This window comes from Danio rerio, chromosome 1, assembly GCF_052040795.2.
Source record: "Danio rerio strain M-AB ecotype USA chromosome 1, GRCz13ab, whole genome shotgun sequence".
NCBI classification, from domain to species: Eukaryota; Metazoa; Chordata; class Actinopteri; order Cypriniformes; family Danionidae; genus Danio; species Danio rerio.
The window spans coordinates 6814669-6840917 of record NC_141021.1 but is presented as its reverse complement, the minus strand read 5'-3'; the positions used below and the strand labels follow the sequence as shown (position 1 = coordinate 6840917).

The window sequence follows — 26249 nt, the reverse complement described above, 5'->3', positions numbered from 1 at the left end:
AGTCCTGGGACACAGAGGCCATCTATTTTTAATATTATTTCAGAAGTTCATTTGCTATAAGAAAAAGCACAAGAAATTGAAAAGTAAAAAAAATAAAAATAAAAAACATGATTGTTGCATTCACCTTTGGACATTGCTTTCTTAATTCCTAATCTGTCCTTAATTCCTAGTCTTGTCAACTTAAATGTATGTATATATGTAATTTAATACAAAACAGATTGCTCCAAAGCAGCTTCGCAGTATTTTGCAGTATTATAACTTCAATGCAAACTAGATTATATTATTTTACTACTACTATTATTATTATTATTATTATTGTTATTATTATTATTACAGTAATATTATTACCTTTGATTAAAAGTCATTTAAAATAAAAATATTATTATTATTATTATTGTTGTTATTATTATTATTTTAGTAATTGTATTATACATAATTAATAGTAATACTAATAGCAATAATAATTATAACAGTATTTATAATAGTAATAATACTTTGTAATATTATTATTATTATTATTATTAATTTTATTATGATTATTATTATTATTATTATTATTATTATTATTATTATTATTATTATTATTATTATGTTTTTGTTGTTGGAAATAAAAATAAAATAAAATAAATAAATAAATAAATATGACATTTAAATAAATTAAATTGAGATTATAAAAAATAACCATTACAGTAATGTACAATAAAGTTTTAATGTTTCTAAGGGGAGATTTATTATATATATATATATATATATATATATATATATATATATATATATATATATATATATATATATATATATATATATATATATATATATATATATATATTGTGAGAGTGGTAAATCTCATACACAATGGTAAAAATCTGTAATTTTACAGTTTATTTCCAGCAGCTAGGGTGCTGGAAAAAAACGTAAAATAACGGCCGTTAAATTTCACAAATTTCCTGTGAAATATCGGACACTAATTTACAGAAATTTACCTAGATATAAATTTCTTGTATATTTCTGTAATTTAACCTCTGTTATTTTAGAGTAAATTTCTGTAATTTAACGGCCGTTATTTTGCGTTTTTCTTTCGACACCCTAGCTTCCGGAAATAAACTGTAAAAATACAGAATTTTTTTTTACAGTGTAGAATATTTAATTATTATTTTTTTATCATTTCTTGGTTTCATTTAAAGTTCAGTGCATGGATGTGGCTCATCATTAACCCTGCATTACATACTGGTTTAAATATTGCTACATGACGTTCTAGTCAAGTTAAATTGACGTATAGTGCTCAATACAAAACAGATTGCTTCAAAGCAGCTTACCAGTATATGCAGGAAGGTAACAGAATCAATGCAAACTTCAAAAGTCTGCATTTAAAAAAATCAATCAATCGATCAATCGATCAATCAATCAATCAATCAATCAATCAAGCGGTTTCTTATCTAAAAGAAATCCAAAAAAAAAAAAAGTCTAAGCTGTGTTTTAGCTTGATGACATATTTTGCAGACACATACAGTAGGTGCAATTTCCTCCTTAAATGACGGCAGTCCAACCCCGCACTGTACAGGTTTTTATATTTGGTGCTCCATTTCACTTCTTCTGCTTTTTCTTTTTTTTTTTTTTATAATTTAACCTTGCATTGGCAGAAATACCCAAACAAGCTACCGGCATTTTAGCACCTCCACTTCCTTTTGTGAAATGAGTGTCAATAAAAGACCCAGGCAGAGCCAAGTCGCTCTCCCTAATGAGTGTCTCAGTCATGCTCCGTGGCTGAATATAGCATAACAAGATGTCTGCCGGTGCTGCTTCTGCTCAGATGGCAACATTGCATCAGAGACTCAGGGTATGTCTCGCTGGAGTCCCTGGAGAACTGTTTTTTTTTTGTGTCATTCTTCTCTCGAATGTTCGCTCCTCATGCGGTGCTTACTAATCCGTGAGAACCTTTGCTTCCACTTGTTGTGTGATTGAGTTATTGTTGCTATTTTGGTTGCTTTCATCTAAATGGTTGTTTTAATTTTTTGAGGGGTGTCTAAAATTGGTCAGAGGATTTTCAATCTGAAGCCAACATGCAGCGCTTCACTTTGGCTTTCTAGTTTCTGCTTCTAGATGTGTCGAACGTTGTCTGTCCAACTCTTTGTGTTGCTCTAGTTGGTTTAATGCTTTATCTGGAAAACTGTTGAGTGTAGATTCATACACCTAGAACTTCTATTCTGAAGATATTGCATCTATACTTGGTTATTTATTTATTTATTTATTTATTTATTTATTTATTTATTTAGATAATTCATTTAAACATGCATGCATTTTATTTATACATATTTAATTTATAATTATTTTAAATGTATTTTAACAGTTATGCAATAATGAATACATGTATTTATTTGTTAAAACATGCATACTTTTTATTGGCACATATTTAATTCGTACTTTTTATTTATTTTAACAGTTAGGTTAATTAATTAATTAATATTTTAAACATATATGCATTTTTTCTTTATACATATTAAATTTATAAATATTTTGAAGTGTATTTTAACATTTATGCAATGCTTTATACATTTATTTATTTATTTATTTATTTAAACATGCATGCCTTTTTATTTATCCATATTTAATTTATAATTATTTTAAAATGTATTTCAATTTTTATGCAATTTTAATACATTTATTTATTTATTTATTTAAACATGCAAACATTTTTATTTAAACATGTTTCTTTTTATAAATATTTTGAAATGTAATTCAACATTTATGTAATAATTAATACATTTATGTATTTAATTATTTAAACATACAAACATTTTTTATACATATTTCTTTTATAATTATTTTGAAATGTGTTTATGTTAATTAAACATTTATGTTAATACATTTACTAATTAATCTATTCATTTAAACATGCACATATTTTATTTACACATATTTATTCTGTAATTGTTTTTAAATGTATTTTTACATTTTTGCAATAAGTTATACATTTATTTATTTATCTATTTGTTTATTTATTTAAACATGCATACATTTTATATATACATATTAAATGTATAATTATGTTTAAATGTATTTTAACATTTATGCAATAATGAATAAACTTATTTATTTGTTTATTTATTTATTTGGTGTCCATTCACATAAATTCTGTTAATTTAATTCATGAAAATAAATGATTAACACAATCTGAAAACACTCCAAAGTGATCTTAAAATTACAGCAAGTTTTATTGTGCTTTATAATATTTAGGAAATAATAATAATAATAATAATAATAATAATAATAATAATAATAATAATAATAATCATTATTATTATTATTATTATTATTATTATTATTACAAATACCACACATTTTTTGTGAAGGTCAGTAGTCTGATTGACTTGATAATTCAATAATACTTGAGACCAAAGTAAGTATATTCAGATTCAGCCCTGCTCGTCCTCACATCGGGTCTCTTGTAATAATTTCTGATCTATTTACAATGCATCACTATCATGTTTTGGCAAAGTTAGCGATGCCCAGCCAAATGACAAACTCTTGGAACAAATCAGTTTATCTCTCAGCATTCTGCAAGTCTAAACGGAGTGAGAACAGAATGCATGTGCCTCTGCTTGGCTAAACAGCCTCATGTTTTGAATGCAGCCCAAATGTACCCCTAAGACATAACTACCTAGAGAACTATCAGCACTATTTGCCCTTTGCGTAGTCCTGGAGAGCCGCTTGTCCTAAAACCCAGCATGCAAACGATTTATAGTATGACATTCCCACTCCCCAGGACTAGTGTGGGCCAGTCTTTATTTGCAACATGCTTGGACTCTGACTCAGGCGCCTATTTGAAAGCACGTTACATAACAGCACTGCATTTACAGCCATTGTTTCACTGTACACGCCGCTACGCAACTGCTTCAATCCCTGTTCCGACAGTGAAACGTGGAGCATGGAGCTTCTACCCTACATGAGCAGTCAACACAGCATCTTTCATGGCATTCGTGTGTTTGCATTTGAACCTAGCAGTAGTGCAATAATATCCAGCTGCAGACCTGTGGACACGTTTCAAGACACACAACCCCAGATACACACTTGTTGGGTTCCACGCAATCGATTTGTGTTGTGACAACATGAAGGAATTAAGTCAACTTATTCGTTTTTTACAATTGTAGGTGGATTGATCATAAAACAATTAGGTTATCCCCAAAAAACTCCTAAAAAATTGTGTTGTTGTTGTTCATTTTAAGTAGTTTGAACAGTAAAAGTAGTTTTTGAGTGCATGATAAAGGGACTTTTGCACGCTTTGAATGTTATCCTTCCATTGAATGGGCGTTATTAGTGGTTATCAGCTGATAGATATGGGCCAGTAGGGGCCTTCTGTGCCTACTAGTAGGCGCAGAAGGCTGTTATCATCCATCCACATGGTTAATCAGCTATACTAATAGAGAAGACTCCAGATCCAGATCTTTTTTTACACTACTGTGATGGTTGGGTTCAGGGTTGGAGTAGGGGTAGACGTTAATAAAATACAATTAATGGGAAATCTAATGAAAAATATAAATAATTCGGGTGGCGCAGTTGGCAGCAAAGTCGCCTCACAGCAGGAAGGTCACTGGTTCGAGCATCGACTGGGTCAGTTGGCATTTCTGTGTGGAGTTTGCAAGTTTTCCCCGTGTTGGCCCGTGATGTTCCTCCGGATGCTCCAGTTTCCCCCACAAGACATGCGCTATAGGTGCATTGGGTAGGCTAAATTGTCCATAGTCTATGTGAATGAGAGTGAATGGGTGTTTCCCAGCGATGGGTTGCAGCTTGGAGTTGCATCTGCTGCTTAAAACATATGCTGGATAAGTTGGCGGTTCATTCCGCTGTTGCGACCCCTGATTAATAAAGGAACTAGGCTGAAAACAAAACAAATAGACAAAATAGAACAAATAGAATTATTATAAATATTATTATTATTATTATAACACAAAATCTAAATAATTCCGTCCACTGCCGTATGTGATCAATAGCTGATTAACCAAGTGGATGGATGAGAACAGCCTTCTGAGCCTACCAGTAGGCGCAAAACACCCCTACTGGTCCAAATCTTTCTGATGATAACCACTAATAACACCCATTCAATTGAGAAAATTACATTCAAATAGGCTGGGAAATTTTGCTGCTAGTAGGTTGATAATGGCTAGAAATGTTTTAGCTGTGGCTGCTTAGAATGTACACATAAATATAGTGACATATTTGTGATGTTGTACAACAATAAAAACTGTTTTTTCCAGCCTAATTTTATCACTCGATTGATTGGCTGTTATCAGTGGTTATCAGCTGATAGATATGGGCCAGTAGGGGCCTTCTGCACCTACTGATAGGCTGTTTTTATCCATCCACATAGTTAATCAGCTGTAGATCACTTACGGCTGTGGCCGAAAGTTAACGAGAATTATTTATATTATTAGTAAATTTCCCATTAATTGTATTTTATGAATGTCTACTCCTACCCTAAACCCAACCATCGCAGTAATGGAAAAATAGGTCTTGATCTGGGGTCTTCTCTAGTATAGCTAATTAACCATGTGGATGGATGATAGCAGCTTTCTGAGTGTACCAGTAGGTGCAGAAGGCCCCTACTGGCCCATATCTATCAGCTGATAACCACTGATAAAGCCCATTCAACCGAGTGATAACATTCAAAGCGGGTGGTTTTGTCTTTACTATATAGGTTTAGGGTTGTGGGGAAAAAAATTATTTATTGGATTTACAAATTTTTTTTAAGTAAGTGTTTCCAAACAATTTATGTGGACTGAATTTAAACAAACAAATTAAATTGAGTACTATTCTACATTTTTTGTTTGTATAAATTCAGCCCATATATATGGTTTGCAAACACTTAACTGTGTACTTAACTAACTAAAGACGTTAAAGTTACTATTTACTCTCCCTTAAGAGGTTCAAAACCTTTATGAGTTTGTTTAGTTTGTCTGTTCAACCTATTATATTTTAATAAAGGATAGTTCACCCAAAAAATGTACATACTGTCATCGTTTACCACCAACCTGATTTCACCATATAGGACATGTTCCTGAATTAACATCCATGTTGATCCTGGAGCAACATTCCAATCAGCCAATCAGAATTAAGGCATACATTTACCATTTATGTTAAGTTTAGGCTTACGGTTAGGTTTATACACTTCTGTGTTATCCAACTATTATTCCCCTCTGATTTGGGGTATAATTTACAGTTATGGTTGGGTTTATGGCTAGGGAATAGGTATGAATTACATTTTTCTGATAAAAATGATGTTTCAGGATCAACGTAGATGTTAATACAGGATCACATCGTACTTGGCAAAATCATGACTTGCTTTGACTCCCCCTTTCTTCTGTTTTTTCTTCTGAACACTAAAGAGGATATCCTGAAGAAAGGTTAAAACCAGTAAGCATTCACTTCCATGGTTGGAAAAACAAATGGAAGTGAATGGTTACAGGATTCCAGCTTTATTAGAATATATTCCTTTGTGTTTAACAGAAGAAAAAAACTCATGACGGTTTGAAATGAGGAGAAGGTGAGTAAATGATGGCAGTGTTTATTATCTACAGTCAAATATATTATATTTCATTGATCAAAATGAATATTAAAAAAATATATATATCGGAACGTATTTGTGTATTTACGTATTCGTGTATTGTTCAGAAAAGTCAAAATTATTCGCCCTCCTGTAACTTTTTTATTAAACAGAGCAAGGAATTTTTCACAGTATTTCCTATAATATTTTGGAGAAAGTCTTATTTGTTTTATTTCTGCTATTTTGAGGTCAATATTATTAGCCCCCTTAAGCAATATTTTGTTGGTTCAATTGTCTATAGAACAAACCATCATTATTCAATGACTTGCCTAATTAACCTAGTTAAGCCTTTAAATGTCACGATAAGCTGAATACTAGTATCTTGAAGAATATCTAGTAAAATATTATGTGCTGTCATCATGGTAAAGATAAAAAAATCCGTTATTAGAAATTAAAACTATTATGTTAAGAAGTCTGATCTGTCATGGTTCGCCCCTTCCTGGATTGTGTGGCCGGGATTGTGTGTCTGCGGGTCTGCAGTTGAATAAATCTCCAGTAGTGTGGCGTGTTTCACAGTTTGTATATCTCTCCACCAGGGGGAGCCCTACCTGGCAAGAGTGAGCCAACAATAGATACGCTGTCAATACCGCCCATTTTGCCCAACTGGTATTACATAATTGCTGGTGGAGGAGCCATCTTGTTCCTGGTTATTGTCATTGTCATGGCCATTTGCTGTCGTCATCTTACGGCCAGGAGGAACCAACCTACAATGGCTTACTACGGTCCTCACAATTCACACTATCCCAACGGCGGCATTCACAGGCCTGGGACAGCGCCCAAATTGACTGTATGGGTCGAGAAGGGTGATGGGAACTCCTACTGGTGAGAAACACTGGATAACATTTTCGAGGTTTCCTTGTGGACTTCATTGAAGAAGCAGATCTCGGAGAGTTGGAGGAGATGCTCACTGATGCGTCCCAACACTTCAATACGTCTGTTTCCCGGTTATTTTCTTGTTGTTTTCTTTCTTGGATACCAATGATCCTGTCTTACTGGTGCGCTCCGCTTGTTTACCAGCTCGTACTCTTCTCCAAGAGTGAATCTGTATCCAGCCTCACGTTGGACGCCTCAAGAGGACGTGTTATCCAATGACCTTAATCACTGATCCTGGGCTGACTTGTTGATCCAGTGCGCTGTACTTATGATAAATCCATATGATCAGGACATTGAGGAGCTGTTGTGGACATGCTGCCCGACACAATGTTTTGCACTTTGACTAGTCCCTGAGGTTGATTACGAGTATGTCTTTACCTTTAGCAGAACATGGGAACAGACCTTTGGTGAAAGAGAGAACGCAGAGCTCCAATGCTGAGAATGTGCTTCTTGGGCACTTTTTGAATACAACGCAAGCATGATTTAATTAATAATAAGGGAAGGCGAAGTATCGCTTTAAAGGTTTCTGCATGTAAACAACTTGAGTTAAGTCTGATGAATGGAGAGCCCACCTAAGAGGAAATGAACCAATGCTTTTCAACATGAAGTTTAATATAGGGCTAAAGAATAATTAAAAACACAGATTAAGACTTAAAAATGTACTTCGCAACCCAAGCTCATTCTGAAAACATAGCCCCGCGGATATTTCTGTAGACCGCGATTTACGTGGCCGGAGGTACGTATGGCTGCATTTAATTTTTCAAGTGAACACTACGGGGCAGTGTGACGCCGCTCCTCTTCACGGTCGCCGGCTGGCGGCTCACCTTCATCTGGAGGGCTTTTCCGCTGCAACCAGTTTGTCTAGCGATGACCGGTTCGAGTCAGGGGAAGAGCGGTTCCAGAAATCAGGTAAGACAAAAAACAAAATGCAAAAAATAAAGCGAACAAGTTCATAACGGAGCGAGAATGCGGTGAAATCTGAAAACGCGTTCATTATCAGACCAGGGCTTTTCTTTCTTTTGATGACGGCTTTTGTAAATCATTGCTTGGGTTTAGGGAAGGAGGAGGGTGTCGTCGACCGATTTGCCGGCCACCCAGTCAATCGTTTAGTCAGTCAGTCGGACAGATGGTCACTCAAAAGCGGCCTCCGGCGGCTTTACGCGAGAAAAGCGCGGGTGCGAACGTCGCTCGCAAGAAAAAAAGCGTGCACAGCGGCCTCTCGCGAATTCGCCAAAACAAAAACTGCACAAATACGTACCTCCTGGGACGTGTTTCGTGGTCTCCAGAAATGTCTGCGGGGCTACATTTCCAGAATGAGCCTGGGTTAGTACTTCAGTAACTGCAAATTACACAAGATTTAAGAAGCAACAATTGGCAACCAAGCAAACAAGTGGCGGGTTAATGTCATTTGTCATCAATGTAATGTAACAGCAAAAGGTTTGAAAGGTAAACAGTGGCATAGGGATTCCAGATCAAAAAGTCTCATCACATTAAAGCTAGTTGTCAATAACTGAATAACTGCTTCATTAAATGTTAAGAACACATTTGAAATGGAACCATTGAGTATGTTTACATGGACACCAATAATCTGATTTTAATACAATTAAAGAAATACTCTGATTAAGAGTCTACCATGTAAGCAGTGATTTTTGATTACCTTAATCCCACTCATAAGTCATAATCAAACTAAACAGAAATCGGATTAAGACATTAAGAGTATACCTATTTTAGTGGCTTTATTGAAGTTCAGTACAGACATGTAAACACTGTAATCAAACTATTACCATCATGTATGATTTTCGCTGCATTTTGCAACAGGATAGTATATACTCACACTACAGTTTGACACTATTCTCTGCACCTACCGAGTCAGTGAAGGACCATAGACACCTGCATTGTGAAATGCGGAGATTTTTTTTCCCCATACTGTGTGCGGCATCAAAATACATTAAAACAAAACTCCAGAAATTCATACACGCATCCAATAACAGTTTGTCACAGGGGAATGCATGAAATGTTCCTGAATTAAAGTGAAAGTGCCGAACTGCAGGTAAAGTTGACAAATATAAAAATAAAACACCCCAAAATGTGGATATGTAAAACAGGATCATAAAAGGAACATTCAAAAGCAACTCATGTAAACACCCTAATCATATTATTATCTTATTCAGATTAAGGCAAATTATTTGATTACTGATGTCCATGTAAACGTAGTCACAGTCTCAGTCAAAAAGCCTTAAGTTAAAGATTTTAAAAGTTATCAATTCCGGCAAATATGATAAGAAACTTTTCAAATTTGATTCAGTTTTACACAGCATTAATTTCTGTAATTTATGATGTAATTACAAATTACTTAATGTAATTGTAAACAATGGCATTGTGATTTATGTGCAAAGATAAATGGCAGCTCTCAGTAACATAAAGACTGCTAATTACAAATGTCAATAGAATGGAAAAATAACCGTTGTGTTGGGATTCGAAGTCCCAAATGTCATTAAAAGTATCAGAAAACAGAATAATGCCAGTTGTCAATAACTTAAACGTACTGCTTCAAGAATGGCAAACTAGGATAGATCTGAAAAGTAAACACCAACAAAGGAATTTCCAGTAAAAAACCTCATTGAATGTTGCAGAAGATGAATTAATTCCACTTCGTCAGTAAATTAAAGCCTGATTCTGTTAGTGCAAACAATTACATATTTAAAAGTAAAACATTCACTCTGACACCAACCCAGGCTCATTGTGACTATGTACCACTATGTACATTTTTGGAGAGTGCCAAATTCATTCCAAGAGCTTCACGTTTTTGCATATTTTGTTTTCATGAATCCGCCAGAAGCCGCTGTGTGAGCTTTTTGAGATCTCAAATTTCTCTCGCGAGTGCCATTCATGTCTGCTGTTCTCATTTAAATCCAACAAAGGCTGCTGTCGGCTGACTGACTGACTGACCGACCGATTCCCCCAACCTAAATCTGACCCCCCCTCCCTAAACCCAACCGATAGTGTTTTCAAAAGCAATCCAGAAAAAGAAAAGCCCTCTCAGCCGTCTGATTTTTACCATGTTGTCAGATTTCTCAACGTTATTTACTTGTTTATTTTATTTTTTGGCTTTTGAAATTGTCTTATCTGCATTCTGGACCCGTTCTTTACCAGACTCAAACCCCATCATCCTGGTCAAATCTTTTCTGCGTCTCAAATCATCCTATGTACATGGCAGACCACTGGACAAACTGTTAACAGTAAAAAAAAAAACATCCACATAAAGGTAAATACCATCATACCGCCCTGTAACGTTTGTTTTAAAGATGTTATGCAGCCAAACATGCCTCTGGCTACATAGTTCGTGATCTCCAGAAATGTATATAGGGCTACGTTTTCAGAATGAACCTAAGTTGGCAAACACACTTCCAGCCTCTATCATGTTATAAAAAAAGCTTTTCAGCAACCATTCAGACTTGGATGGATAAAATCAGGTCACATCCCACATTTTGTGTCTTGTTTCGTTCTGAAATATTTCGAATGTAAAACTAATTGCTCTTTCGCGTTGACTTTAAACATTGTGTTAGATATGGATTCAGATCAATGATGTGCTAAACTTAAATGAACTGACTGCACCACCTTTGAGATATTTGTGGGAAAAAGCGGTTGGATTGTGTAAGGGAGCCTTCATGTTTATTTCTGTGGCAGTATCTAGGTTATTCCTTTGTATCTCGCATTTCTCACATTCGTTTTTTTTCCCAAAGATCCCCCAAAACTGCGTTGGCGTGTGTTATTCTGAGCAAGCGCTCGCTGGTGTTGAGGCTCCAAAAACAAGTCCCATAAACAAAGACAGCTGTTTCCGTTTCTCCGTCTCCAAGCTATGAGGGATGCTATGGGTGGGAGAGAACTTCTCATATCAACACCTGGTAGCAATTTTGGTTCAGTGAAGCGTCATGAAGCTTCAAGAGAGATTAGCAGTGAATGCTGTCCAAGACCGCCATATGCTTTTTCATAGGCATGTTGAATCGTTTATTGAATTGAGTTGTCATTCTGGTTTTATAGGTTAAATGAATTAGGGCAGAGTGAGCATGCTGTGGCAGTACTGTTTGATTATAGTATGGCATTAAGAATTGGTACTTGAAGGGATTGCCGTATAATGTCCAAAGAAATGGAAAAGTACAAACGTAAAGGCCCCAATATGCTTACAGCAAAACCAAAGAATGAACTGCTGTAACGTCTCCAGGAATAGTTAGCTACTAAACAGAGTAGGTAGTTGTGTGTATTCTTTGACATGGAAACCGTTGCCGGTTAATTTATGTTGTTCAGTCTGTCAGATGTGCAAGTAAATACATTATTGTTAATAATAAGAGATCACTCCAAAATAACAATGCCAGTGACTCGCGACTCCCAATATTCTCCGACGTGGTTCTAAATATATAAACCCTGCACACAACTGCGCACACATATCAATAGGCCCAAGTCTATTGATCATTGAATTTTGGAGAACACCACTCGAAGACCATCCTCCATGTTCAGTTGTGGCCTCTATTTATTCTTGATGCGCGTGAGTACTGTAAAGGTGTCAGAAAGTTCAACCTGGTATCATAAAATCAATGTGCTGTGCCTTTAATATAACATAATTGCCTCAGGAGTCGCTAAAAAAATTTAAAAAATCGAAAGGCTGATGGCTTTTTATTTCTTTTATTTATTATTTTAATTATATGTTGTTTTTTTATAATGTTAACAGTTACTTTCAACAGCTTTTTTTTTCTTCAGTAGGTTATGAATTAATTATGGTAGTTCTAATAGTTTAATAAAATGAATTAGATTTTTGGAAACCCTCCTCATTGTCCCGCGACCAGGGCTGGAGCAAGCCGAACTGCCGCGTTAGGCAACGGACGGTCATGCCTCCCTCAACCCAAAAGTAAAAACACGGGGGAGTGTGGGGGGGGGGTGACATAACATAACTGAGGACGCGGGTGTTGAGGGAGGTGTCGCGAACATAACTGAGGACGCGGGTGTTGAGGGAGGTGTCGCGAACATAACTGAGGACGCGGGTGTTGAGGGAGGTGTCGCGAACATAACTGAGGACGCGGGTGTTGAGGGAGGTGTCGCGGACGCCGCCCTCTTTATTCTGCCACCCTAGGTCGCCTCTATGGACGCGCCAGCCCTGCCCGCGACCCCCCAGGAGGTCCCAAACCCCACTTTGGGAACCACTGAATTAAGATAGGCTTAAGATTGTAATATTATACTTTCAAAAGTAACTTCAATCAACACATTATCTAAATTCAGTTTGTTGACAGTTTACTAGCAAATTCTTAATTAATAAGTCAATATGAATATTAAATATAGATGAATTGCGCAGAATCTTGAGTTTTATATATAGTTCACCCCTGATGATTTCGCATCTCAGTGTGGTATTTTTGATATCTTTCACCCCCTCTTGCACTTTTAACCTACGGAAAACACATTTTACATATCATCTCCTTTTGTCTTTTGCATTTAAAAGAAAGTCATACAAGCTCAGAAACACCATGAGGGTGAATAAATGATGACAGATATTTGATGTTCACATGAACTGTGCCTTTAAGAAAATTCGGCAGATCTAGAATCATGGCTCAAAGTATTTTAAAATGTCAGAATAGGACGTATAGAGCTGTTCAAAATGGAAATAAAAGGATAAAGACCTTAAGCTCCTCGGGGGCTTTTTAATGCCATTTCCTGCTGTGAGGTGGTAAGAGATGTTTTGGCACCGTCGAGCAATGTGCTTTTAAAGCAGCCACTTTATCGCTCTTTCTTCCCTAAACTGTGTCCCCCCTTTTTCTTTCTTTACTCTTAATATTTTTTAATTAGTTAATGGACCAGATACCATTTATTAAAGCTGCTATAGGCGTTCTGACTCCCGCCCCGTGCCTCTTGTCGAAGCCACATTAATGAGCGCCGTCAACACCTCACCCAGCGAGGCGTACTGCCAAACAGCCATTCTTCTCCGGCTCCTAAATGCATCACGTATGCTGAACCGAGAAGCTTCTAATAAAGCAAAACAGCCTATTTTTCAAAGAGCGGAGCACTGCAGTGGATGTTCACACCCCTGCATATGTCTCCTCGCTTTTGGACATCTCAGGAGTTGTCGAACAGTCAAAAAACTTCTCCACTGAGGTAGTGATTTAGGTAAAATAGATGGTTTACAGTGGATTTGGTCAGACTTCACATTGATATCTCTGCCTTTAGAAACATCGGGCTCCAACTTGGACATTTCTAAAACAAATTGACGTTGATCTGTAAAGCAGTTTGAAAGTTACAGGCCTTTTATTTAATCGCAAAACTAACCTATGTGGTGGTGAAGCATCTGATACAGACTATGAACTAATAATGATGATGATGATGGTGATGATGATGATAATGCACTTTGCTTTACGAAAGTACCTTCTAACTGTGGTCAGCCTATACCTCAACTTTGAAATTAGTACATTGTTTCAAATGCGAATGTGAACAGAATATTTTTGCTTGATGAATTTGTGTCTTGAAAATTTGCTTTTAAAAAATGTGACAATAAAATCTTATTTTTTTAATCGTCATTGCTCTTTTATATCTATTTATATCAATTCAGAAACAGTGTAGACATTGGCATATTTTTTTTTCCAATTTATGACATAAGTGTGTAAATGTTGCTGGGTTTACTTTGTAATTATCTAGGTTGTTTATATCTGAACTCTGTGATTATGTTTCATATGCATGTACATGTCATTAAGTCTGAATATACACACTTAGACTTCTGCCAGTACTCTGCAAGTAACTGAAAGCAAAAAAAGATCTTTAAATGCAGTGTAAGACCCTTTGGATAAAAGCATCTTCCATATGCATAAATTTAAATGTATGATTTCATTAGTAGTGAGCACTTTTTGGGCCCGAAACACTTTCTGTCATACTCTCAGCACCTTCAATGCAACAATTTCAATGCAGTGTCTTCATTTCTGTCCACAGTTAAAAAACCAGAGGTTGGAAATGGCCGTCTCTTCACCGGGAAGGACCACATAAATGCAGGTTAGTTCCCACTTCAACATAAAATACATACAATATAAGCTTCCTGACAGGGACTTATTTAAAAGAGCAGGAACCAGTAACAACAATTGTTTCTTTTTTGCTCTTTTTGTTTTCCTGTAAGGTATTACATTTGTAAAGCCAAGACAAAAAATGGAAAAAAAATTAAATAAAATTTTTTATATATATATATATATATATATATATATATATATATATATATATATATATATATATATATATATATATATATATATAATTATTATTATTATTATTATTATTTATTTTTTTACATTTTTTGTCTTGGCTTTATAAATGATATATATATATATATAATACGCAGTTTATACATGTTTAAAGTGAATGTATGTTCTTGGTGTCATACCAAAAGTAAAAAATGTATCTGTTGTGGTAATTCTATAGTTGCTATGGTAACACAACAAGTATAGTATAGTATAGTATAGTATAGTATAGTATAGTATAGTATTGCATAGTATAGTACTGGCATGTTATAGTGTTGTAAAGTATAGCATCACATAGTGTAGTAATGGTATACTAATAGTAAAGTATTGCATAGTATAGTATAGTATAGTATAGTATAACGTAGCATACCGTAGCATAGCACGGCATAGTTTAGTATAGTATTGTGTACCAAAGTATTGCATAGTGTAGTAAAGTAAAGCATAGCATAGTACAGTAATATTATATTACAGTATTGTAAAGTATAGTATTGTATAGTATTGTATAGTATAGTATAGTATCGCATTAGTATAGCATAGCATATCATAGTTTAGTATAGTTTTGTATAGTAAAGTATTACATAGTATAGTTATAGCATGTCAAAGTGTTGTATAGTATAGTACAGTATAGTACAGTAAAGTATAGCATAATATAGAAATAGTATAGTAATAGCTTGTTACAGTATAGTACAGTACAGTACAGTAAAGCAAAGCATAGCATAGCATAGCACAGCACAGCACAGCACAGCACAGCATAGTATAGTGTTGTATGGTATAGTAAAAGTAACAGCCCAATTCTGTTCTTTTTTACAACTATAAAGTATATATAACACTACACCATTTGTACACATTAACCTAATGTTGTAAATACTAAAATAGATCCAGTATACTACACTATGGCTCAAAAACAATACAGTATTTACTATACATTACCATAGGAGTATTTATTTTTTAATTATTTTCTGAATCTGTTTTATTTGGAAAGACATCACATTATGTAATTAAATGAGTTGCTTATTGCTTCTCATTGCATAATTTCTTTTTTGGCACAAACTCTGCTCCAGAGTGTATCTGTGCATATGTTTGTATGGGTAGAGCTGACATGCTACAGTGTGTTTGTGTGGATGTGTACGTATTTGTTCACGCTCGCATCGCCCTCACCCCGCATTTCTGCTGAAAAAACAACCAAAAAAAAAAACCCATCTCCGGTTATCAGTCTTTCCGCCCTCCTCCTTCCTGCTATCGCACAGTTGGAATCCATCAACTCATAAAGATGTCTTTGTTTTTGGCTCTTAAATAAATAAATAAGACATTCAAGGACGAGTTAATTACCCAACCGAAATCTGTTCATCCTTACAGACCGCCAACCCCCTCCGTCTGTCTTTCTTTCACTCTCTTCCAATTCTTTTATCAACGTCTTCTATCTCTTTCTCATTTTTTTAATTTAACATAATGAAGTCTGTGTTTAGCTTACTCTCCACACACGCTGTCAATCACCTCGGAAGTCATTTGTTGGAACCAATAAGGCCAAAAGGGAAATTTGCTTTAACAAAATGCAACAGATATCAGTCAAAGTGCGAAAGAGGCTCAGCTGGTGTGAGTTTTGGCATCGGCTCACTGTCAAAAGCAACCTAATTAAGCCTATGCAACCGCTAGCGAGGCGCAGGGTGCCACAAAAGAGTTTACGGCTTAGTTTTGTCAGCAATGTTCTCCCTCAGACCAGGCCATTAGTTGGTTATGTGTCTTTCTCCATAGGACACCATACAGGAAATCAAACACACACACAACTTTTGCTTAGCTTCCAATGGCTGCAGTGTTAAACAAAACAAGTGAATGGTTGCTACAGTGTATTATTTACCAAGGTATATGTTGTACCATGTTATTCTATTTACTTTAAAGTGCTGGAATGGTGCTAACATGTAAATATGGAAAGTTGTACTTCACCTTAATACTGTTAATACCATAGTAGTCTTAAAAGTATGACATATTTCAAAATACCATGGCTTCATTCCTTAATGCTACCAATGTACTATGTTTTTTGTACCATCTGATACCATCTGTCACTTTTTTAACCAATTTATATGTTATCGCTCGATTGAATGGCTGTTATCTGATTATCAGCTGATAGATATGGGCCAGTAGGGGCGTTATGTGTCTACTGATTGACTCAGAAGGCTGTTATCATCCATCCACATGGTTAATCAGCTAAAGGTCACATACGGCTGCAGACGGAAGTTAACGGGAATTGTTTATTCAGTTTCCCATTAGTTGTATTTTATTAACATCTACCCAACCCTAAACCCAACCATCACAGCAATGTAAAAACATATCTGGATCTGGAGTCTTCACTTATAGCTGATTAACCATGTGTATGTATGATAACAGCCTTCTGAGCCTACTAGTAGGCACAGAAGGCCCCTACTGGCCCATATATATCAACCGATAACCACTGATAACACCCATTCTATTGACAGGGTTTCTTCGGGTTTCATCGTCAAATTTAAGACCTTTTTATGACCTTTTTAAGACCAATATGAATAAAATTTCAGACTTACACAAAGCTAAACACTACAGATTTTTTTCTAATGGCCCAGGTAAAACTTAAAAAAAAACTAATGAAAAACAAATGCTATTGTAAGGAAGATAATTAAACCATATGTTTATAAATAGAAAAATAAATAGAGTTGGTAAGTATAGTTAATTCATAAGAGTTAATAAATAAACTTTTATTGAGATGGAGTGAATGGATGGGTGTTGGCCCAGTTGGGTAGCTTTACATGGACATAGGAAAATCAAGATTTGTTTAAAATGATTTAAGACCTACAACACAATATTTCAGTGAATTTAGGACTTTTCGAGGCTTAAAATTTAGGCATTTAGGACATACCCTGAATCAGGTGATTTGAAGCGAGTGACTTTTTTGGGCGGATATGACACTCCTTTACAGAATACCATGGTCCAATATTACTGTTGTGATTGTGAGAACTGCACACACGTTACAGTAATGAACTACAAATCCCAGCATACACCTTGCACACACCGGTTTCTGTTTCCCACTGGTTACACTCACACAGCTGGTAACTCATCATTGCCTTGTTTACCGTTTACTGATTCTTTGCCGCCTGGTCTGACTACCTGTTTCTAATGAAGGTCTTTCGATTACCCTCATGTTCCAACTATGGTATTTAAACAAAAAAAAGGTAACAAAAATATGTGATAAAATTATGTGATAGCAAGTAAAAAAAAATCAATATTAGTCAAATTTGCTCCTTTTATAATAAATTGGTTAATTATAATAAATGAAAAGTCTGTCATAATTATGATAAAAAAGGGAAAACTTAAATATATGGATGTTTTTTTCTCTCTTTTTGGATTACTACACTTCTTGTGCTTCTTCTGACTCTGTATTATGGTACAAGAGAACTCTTGTGATCATTTGGAATTGTATTAAAGTGCCATGATTTCCCAATTTACAACCATAAATTCTAAATTATGACATTGAATTTCGTCAAAATTAGTCAAATTTACACCACTAATAGTAAATCAATTATTTATAATAAATAAACAGTAATAATTACGCTAAAAAGGACAATGCTCATCACACATGATTTAAATATGTGGAAGGTCACATGTTTTTTTCCCTCTATAAAGATTACTGCAATTCATTTGACTCCATTGCTGTATTATGGTACCAGAGAACTCTTGTGATCATTTGGAAATGTGCTGAAAGTGCCATGATTTCCCAAATTACAACCATCTTTTCTAAATGATGAGATTAAATTTAGTCAAAATTACACCACTAATAATAAATCAATTGATAAATAAAAGGTCTGTCATTATTATGATAAAAAAGGGACAATGTTAATGACACATGATTTAAATATGTGGAATATCACAGGGTTTTTTTTCTCGATAAAGATTGCTGCACTATAGTATCAGCGAACTCTTGTGATCATTTGGAAATGTCTTGAAAGTGCCATGATTGCCCAAATTACAACCATGAATTTCGGTACCATGGTATATTTTAACCTATCATCGGATTCTTCATCAAATTCTTAATATCGATAACGTTAAGTTTTGTATTTTGTTTTTCTAGGTTTCCAGTTTCCAGAGTGGGGCACGGCTGAGACCCCATCGGAGCCCCCTGTGACCCATGTTATCGATAAAGACAACTCATGGCTGTACTCTCTGGACCCTATTCTCCTGACCATCATCGTCATGAGCTCTCTAGGAGTTCTTCTAGGTGCTGTTTGTGCTGGCCTACTCCTTTACTGCACCTGCTCATACGGAGGCTTAACGTCTCGCTCTTCCACCACTTTGGAGAACTACAACTTCGAGCTATACGATGGGATTAAGCACAAAGTGAAGCTCAACCAACAGCGCTGCTGCTCCGAGGCTTGAGGAAAACAGATGGGGTGATATCAAGTATCCTAAAATGACCTCAAAGTTACCCGATTTGACTCTTTGAAGAGAGACGAGCCTCATCTCTTAGTATTCCTGGAATGCATGTCCATCTCAGCTGGAGAGCTCCTAAACTGAACTTCTCCTGGAGCTTATTTTCCAAGCAGTGCTTACTCAGCTCTAACGCTGCTGCCAAGGACTTCCTCGTCTTTCACTGGATTACATCAAAAAAAGGGGAGCGTTTGGTGCCACAAAGACTGAAACACTTTCCAGGGCTCAGCCTCAAAAATAAATGTCGATACATATCAATGTTCTGCTATTCCAAAAAGATAATAGTATATCAGCTTAGATTTCTAAGAGGTCTAGTTTTGAAAATGGGAGATCTGTGGCCAGACCTTCGAGCCATGAACTTCTGTCCACCGTCATTCCCCAAAGTACTTTTTGTGGCCTAGGATATGGTGCATTGTTTTAAAAGCTTTGATGGGTTGGTTTAATGTTGTTCTATTTGGGTTATTTTTATTTCCTTCGCAGAAAAGTTTGCCATCATTATTGTGTTTACAACACCCGACCATTTTGTGTTTCTCTTGTCATTCTGACAGTTTGGAAATGGAAACGACAGATCTTATATTTAGTTTTAGGCATTATGTGTTTGGTGGATTGTGTTCTGGAAAAAAAAGGCACCGCACTTGTCTAAAACAATTGAGGATTTTGTCAGTGCAACCTATGGATTGCTGTAACCGAGAGACAGCTAATGTTGTGAGCTTTGGTCTAGTAAACAGGCATTAAGTAATGTGGGGAAAGGCTGCCGCATACTGAAGGCATGGATTTGAATTCTCTTATTTCACTCCGGGCCTTAAAGAATGCTACTGCTGTTGGCTCAAATAGGTTCATTTCCGCTGCTTGTATTTTTTAAAAGCTCTAAAATCGACACCATTTTGCTGTGCCAGTCATTTATAATACTGTACATCTCGGCTTTAGGGTCAAACAGATATTTTTTACACATCAAAATGATTGTTTGAAGTCTGTAAGAGGTCAAACATTTTAGATTTGGATTGATTTGAAGGATGAAAACAAAAGTGTATACAGAAATATTTAATATATTTTTGAAAGTGAAAGCCAAGATGAGTGTTATGAAACCTGTCAATGGTGGAAAATATTAATTCATATATATATTAAAACATTTTGTTCTTTTAGGTTACAGTTTTTGCAAACGGGTTAGGACCTAACACTGAGCCTTGAGGAACACCAATACTTTAAAATGCAACACCTTTCCTCTGTTTATTTCCCTGATCTTTCCCTTTTCAGATTTTTTTTGTTTCCATGCTAAGGCTTTATGTTAACAGGAGACAGGTTGGTTGTAAATCTGCTCCCCTGTGGTTTTCAAAGACTGAAAAAAAAGGCGGAAGACAGATGCCGTAAATCTTTACCTACTTGCTCAGATGGGATTCCTCAGCCTCATGCTCAAAAACACAATGGAGTCGGTGGAAGTAAATGCACCCAAAGCACACTACACCTCTGCAGAATAAGACACACGATGAGAGTCTGGGATCTCCGATAAAGAGTTTTAAGGCACTGGTAGGCAAGCTTAGATATTTCTACTGAACCCTGCTTGATCCACACATGTACTTCTTGAAGAGTCTTGCTACTGGACCCCTGGACATTTGCAAGTGCCTTGGAGCTACTCTGTTCCAGCCTCGGCTTTGGACCTGAAAAAGACTTCTTTGGAGCGTTTGTCTGTCTTAAACACTCGATATACTTGAGAAATCACAGCACTGGGTTAAATCCCAGTCTCTCTTTGGACACTTTGTACAGGAAATGTGCTTTTTATGATGATGATTATTGTTATTATGATTATTTAATAAAGGATTGTTAACATATGCATGAGTTTTCCATGATCTTTTATAGTGCATCCTGAGTTTTAAGGGGGTTGTAAAATGAGTATAATATGTTGACATTGCTCGACATACTCACATATACTGTAGTACATGCAATTGGTTTTACAAATACCAGACCGCTAAATAACACACCTTCACTGACAACAAAAGGAGTCCGTCAATAAAACCTTTGACTCCAAAAAACATCAGCACATTCAATCCTAAACACACACAAACTCTCTCACTCGTTCTCTGCCTTTCCAGCTATGTCTGCTACACTTTCTCTCATCTCCCCATGGGCTCCCATTAGCACGGACCTTCAGTCGCCTTCATTTAGGGGCTCACAACATCAAAGCTTTGAAGTGCCTTACTGTTCCACCCCCTAAAGTTCCCTTCATCCTACCACCTCATCCAACCACCCAGTTGCATCCATTTAACTATTTCTACACATCGGCTTCCTCTCTGCCTGCACAGTCTGGCTGATTCACAGACTAAGACCCCGTTTACGCTTATGCGTTTTAGTTTGAAAACGCATAAGTTTTGCTACGGTTACGCCATCCGTCCACACTACGCTGGAGATTTCGAGCGCCGAAAACGGAGCGTTTTGGAAACGCTGGAGAGGCCGTTTTTATTCTGAAACGCTGCTGCTCCGTCTCAGTGTGGATGAGGGAAAACAGAGAGATCTGAAAACGGAGGCGGGGCTGCTGAGATTCGCTACCTGATTGGGGCTTTTGTGTCATTGCGTATCTTTCCCTTATTCGTCAAGTCCCTATCACATGACTATAACACATGCCTTTAACGCTATTGGAAGACAGCAGACCAGCCTTCACTGTAAACAAACACATGGACACAGAAATGGAAGCGTTGTTTGCACTATTGTCTGTTTTAGGCGCAATTGTTCAGTTATTCATTTGTTATGTTTAGTAACAACTCAACCTCGTCGACTGTCCACAAAAATACCTCTTTTGCTTTCTTCGCCATCGCATTTAATGTTCAACCGGCGTTTGTTGACTAACAATAACTAAATGCAGAGCGAGACGCATGCTTTCTGTTTATACTAGAACGAGCATGCCCAGAGTGAGTGAATGGTCACTTGATTTATGTTTTTGGTGGCGTAGTGTGGACGGAGATATGTTCAGAAACGCTAGTGTGGACACGGATCATTATTGATCTAAAAGGCATTTTTAAAACTAAAACGCACTAGTGTAAACGGGGCCTAATAGTACAGTAAGATCTTTCCAAATTAAAGAAAGACATAAGCCTTGAACCAGAAAAAAAAGAATATATATATGTTTTCTCAGTGATGCAAACCTTCCCTTTCACCACATCCCAAAAGTCATTACTTTCTCATCGGCTTAGTCCCTTATATATCAGGGGTCGCCACAGCGAAATGAACCGCCAGCTGCCAATGTAGATTGTGTCAAAGAAGGTGAACATTGAAAACTGGACTGATGCAGTTTCAATTTACTGAGTTGAAGTGCAGTTCAGTTCAGTTCAGTTCAGTGTGCTTTAATTTTCGCTGCAGTAAAACACTCAAGAGCAAATCCATCTATCAGCTCCACAGGTCCCAAACTAAGAAAGCCAGTGGTAACAGTGGCGAGGAACAAACTTTACCAATTGACAAAAGAGAAGGAAAAAAACTTGAGAGAACCCAGGCTCAGTTGGGCACGACCATTTCTCCACTGGCTAAACTTCTTGTGCAGAGCTGCAGTCTAGGCACCGGATGCTGGAGAACACTGGATATCCATTAAAACTGAAGTAGATCATCTGAACCTCACGTCATTAAATGTTTCTATCTATTACAATGATTGTCAATGGAACTTTCAGCCATATTTTGCTATTTTATTAAATGTCATAAAAGTCACTTGAATCCAGGAGTCCAGAAAAAAAGTAAAGCTTTCCAATATGGACATATGGACACCATTATAGTGTGGACAGACTGTAAACTTTAAATACTGTATAGACCATGATCTTGATCTAGAGACATTTACCATTCCCACGCTTTTCACTGAACTCGAGATCAGAATTCTGACTAGTACATCAGTCACTCCTACAGCAGAATCTCTAGATGACATTAACATGCATGTATATATATATATATATATATATATATATATATATATATATATATATATATATATATATATATATATATATATATATATATATATATATATATATATATATATATATATATATAAATGAGTGATTTTCCTGAGTTCAGGATATTTCTGAATCTTCTATTATTGTGCCTGATTGTTGACTAATGAAGTTCTGTCTTTAAGCTCAACTCAAAGCATCTGGATGTGTGGCTTTGATCGGCAGGCCGGACTGAGAGCTGGAGAATCAGGAAATTACTCAGAGGAGCCCGGCCGTCGGGCTCTGCTTTTCCACCCAAATTATTCTAAACTTTTGTTTCGTAAATGTTGTTTTCCCTCCCTGTCAGATTGAAATCTAATTCTCCACTGGGGCCTTGCTGGCGAAGATCAGAGAGCTTTCCCTCTTGCTCAGTAAGCCGGACTTTCCATCAAAGCTCAGCCTCGCAGGCTTGAAGCTTATAGGTGATCAGCTTTTGAAGAGGCCGCACTGAGAAATACAAAGAGCACACGGCTAATTCATCTCCAGAGAGAAGAACCTGACAAATGATGGAGAACGAGAGGCAAGCAACTGTACTCCTCCATTCCCGGATGGTTATTGAGTCTAACGTCAGTTCTGATGTTAAGGGGTTTGGTGCGTCTGAACGTCTCCATTGAGGGAGGCCTTTTCATGTTGCAGATTCATTTGCTTTAAAGATTTTAGCAGATGCTGCTTGTTTCTTCACAAGGTCATTTACGAAACCTCCTTGGTTGAGGGAAAACTGCTTTTGCACATCAGAACAGATGAAGAAACATTTACGATCAAGAGATCATGGTTTCTATCCTAAAAAAGAAAAACAGCATGTTGTGAAATTAAGTGTTAGTGACAACATAACATGCTGTACTTTTCACACTAACTTAGCTTTCTCTGCTCTGTCCTTGTACATCCGGATGATGGAAATATTTCCAAGGATCTGAGGTTTCAGAGAAATTTATTTAGAGGAAAACAAAATGCATCCTGTCGACCCTTCGATGAAAATATTGGGTTAAAAAACCTTGACAAATCAAATCTGCATTGCTGATTCTGCAGCATTTTAAATAAATAAAAATATTCTGGGCAGTTAGTCATAGTTAGAAATTCTATACGGAAATCTGATATATGGCCATATATATGAGACTATAGCTAATATATTTGAACATTGAACACTCACCGGCCACTTTATTAGGTACATCTGTCCAACTGCTTGTTAACGCAAATTTCTAATCAGGCAATTACTGCATTGAGGCATGTAGACATGGTCAAGATGATCTGCTGCATTTCAAACTGAGCATCAAAATGGCGATGAAAGGGGATTTAAGTGACTTTAAACGTGGCATGGTTGTTGGTACCAGACGGGCTCGTCTGAGTATTTCAGAAACTGCTGATCTACTGGGATTTTCACGCACAACCATCTCTAGGGTTTACAGAGAATGGTCTGAAAAAGAGAAAATATCCAGTGAGCGGCAATTCTGTGGGCACAAATGCTTTGTTGTTGCCAGAGGTCAGAGGAGAATGGCCAGACTGGTTTAAGCTGATAGAAAGGCAACAGTAACTCAAATAGCCACTCGTTACAGCCGAGGTATAAATAAGAGCATCTCTGAACGCACAACATGTCCAACTTTGAGACAGATGGGCTACAGCAGCAGAAGACCACACCGGGTGCCGCTCCTGTCAGCTAAGAACAGAAAACTGAGGCTACAATTGGCACAGGCTCACCAAAATTGGATAATAGAAGATTGGAAAACGTTGCCTGGTCTGATGAGTCTCAATTTCTGCTGCTACATTTGGATGGTAGGGTCAGAATTTGGCATCAACATCATGAAAGCATGAATCCATCCTGCCTTGTATTAAAGGTTTAGGCTAGTGTAATGGTGTGGGGATATTTTCTTGGCACACTTTGGGTCTATTAGTACAGACTGAGCATTGTGTCGACGCCACAGCCTAGCTGAGTATTGTTGCTGACCATGTCCATCCCTTTATGACCACAGTGTACCCATCTTCTGATGGCTACTTCCAGCAGGATAACGCTCCATGTCATAAAGCATGATTCATCACAGACTGGTTTCTTGAACATGACAATGAGTTCACTGTACTCAAATGAACTACACACAGTCACAGATCTCAATCCAATAGAGCACCTGTAGGATGTGGAACAGGAGATTCGCATCAAGGATGTGCAGCTGACAAATCTGCAGCAACTGCGTGATGCTATCATGTCAATATGGACCAAAATCTCTGAGGAATATTTCCAGTAGCTTGTTGAATCTATGCCAAGAAGGATCAAGGCAGTTCTGATGGCAAAGGGGGATCCAAGCTGGTACTAGTAAGGTGTACCTAATAAAGTTGTCAGTGAGTGTATAAACACAGTTGATGTCAATTTTTAGCCCTCCTGTGATTTTTTTTCTTTTTTAAATATTTCCCAAATGATGTTTAACAGAGCAAGGACATTTTCACAGTGTGTCTGATAATACTATTTCTTCTGGAGAAAGTCTTGTTTGTTTTATTTCGGCTAGAATAAAAGCAGTTTTAATTCTTTAAACACAATTTCAAGGTCAATATTATTAGCCCTCTTAAGCAATATCTTTTTTCTGACTGTCTACAGAACAAACTATCATTATACAATGACTTGCCTTATTAACCTAACCTGCCTATAACCTAGTTAAGCCTTTAAATATCACTTTAAGCTGAATACTAGTATCTTGAAAAATATCTAGTCAAATATTATGTACTGTCATCATGGCAAAGATAAAATAATGCAGTTATTAGAGATGAGTTATTAAAACTAGTATGTTCAGAAATGTGTTGAAAAAATCTTCTTACTGTGAAACAATTGGGGAAAAATAAACAAGTGGCTAATAATTCAGGAGGGCTAATAATTTGACTTCAACTGTATACAAACAAATACATTAGCCTATATATTTGTCTATGGCTTAACTGTTATTCTGAAATTTGGGGGAAAATTGTTAATAGAGGAGCTTTTGACTGGCAGTGTGTGTTTGTCAGGGAAGTTTCCATCATGGAGATCCATCATCATGTGGCCTGAATGAAAATGCAGGTAGTGAAAAGACTGCGGGCTCTGCTGATAGTGTACCGAAGAGTGGAAGTTGTGAGATGGAAATCTCCGGATGA

The 26249-nt window shown here is 36.5% G+C and overlaps 1 protein-coding gene across 4 annotated transcripts in view; it reads left to right on the top strand.

The window, feature by feature from the left end:
• The window catches only part of nrp2a (neuropilin 2a), a 135853-nt gene extending 114845 nt beyond the window's left edge, over positions 1 to 21008 (top strand). For 2 of the 4 annotated variants that reach the window (XM_087235393.1, NM_212965.1), the window contains 2 exon segments: positions 14435 to 14494; positions 18827 to 21008. In XM_087235393.1, the coding sequence (XP_087091519.1) occupies positions 14435 to 14494; positions 18827 to 19131 (365 nt within the window). In that variant the 3' untranslated portion in view covers positions 19132 to 21008. 4 annotated transcript variants of the gene reach the window in all.
• The last annotated feature ends 5241 nt before the right edge of the window (positions 21009 to 26249 follow it).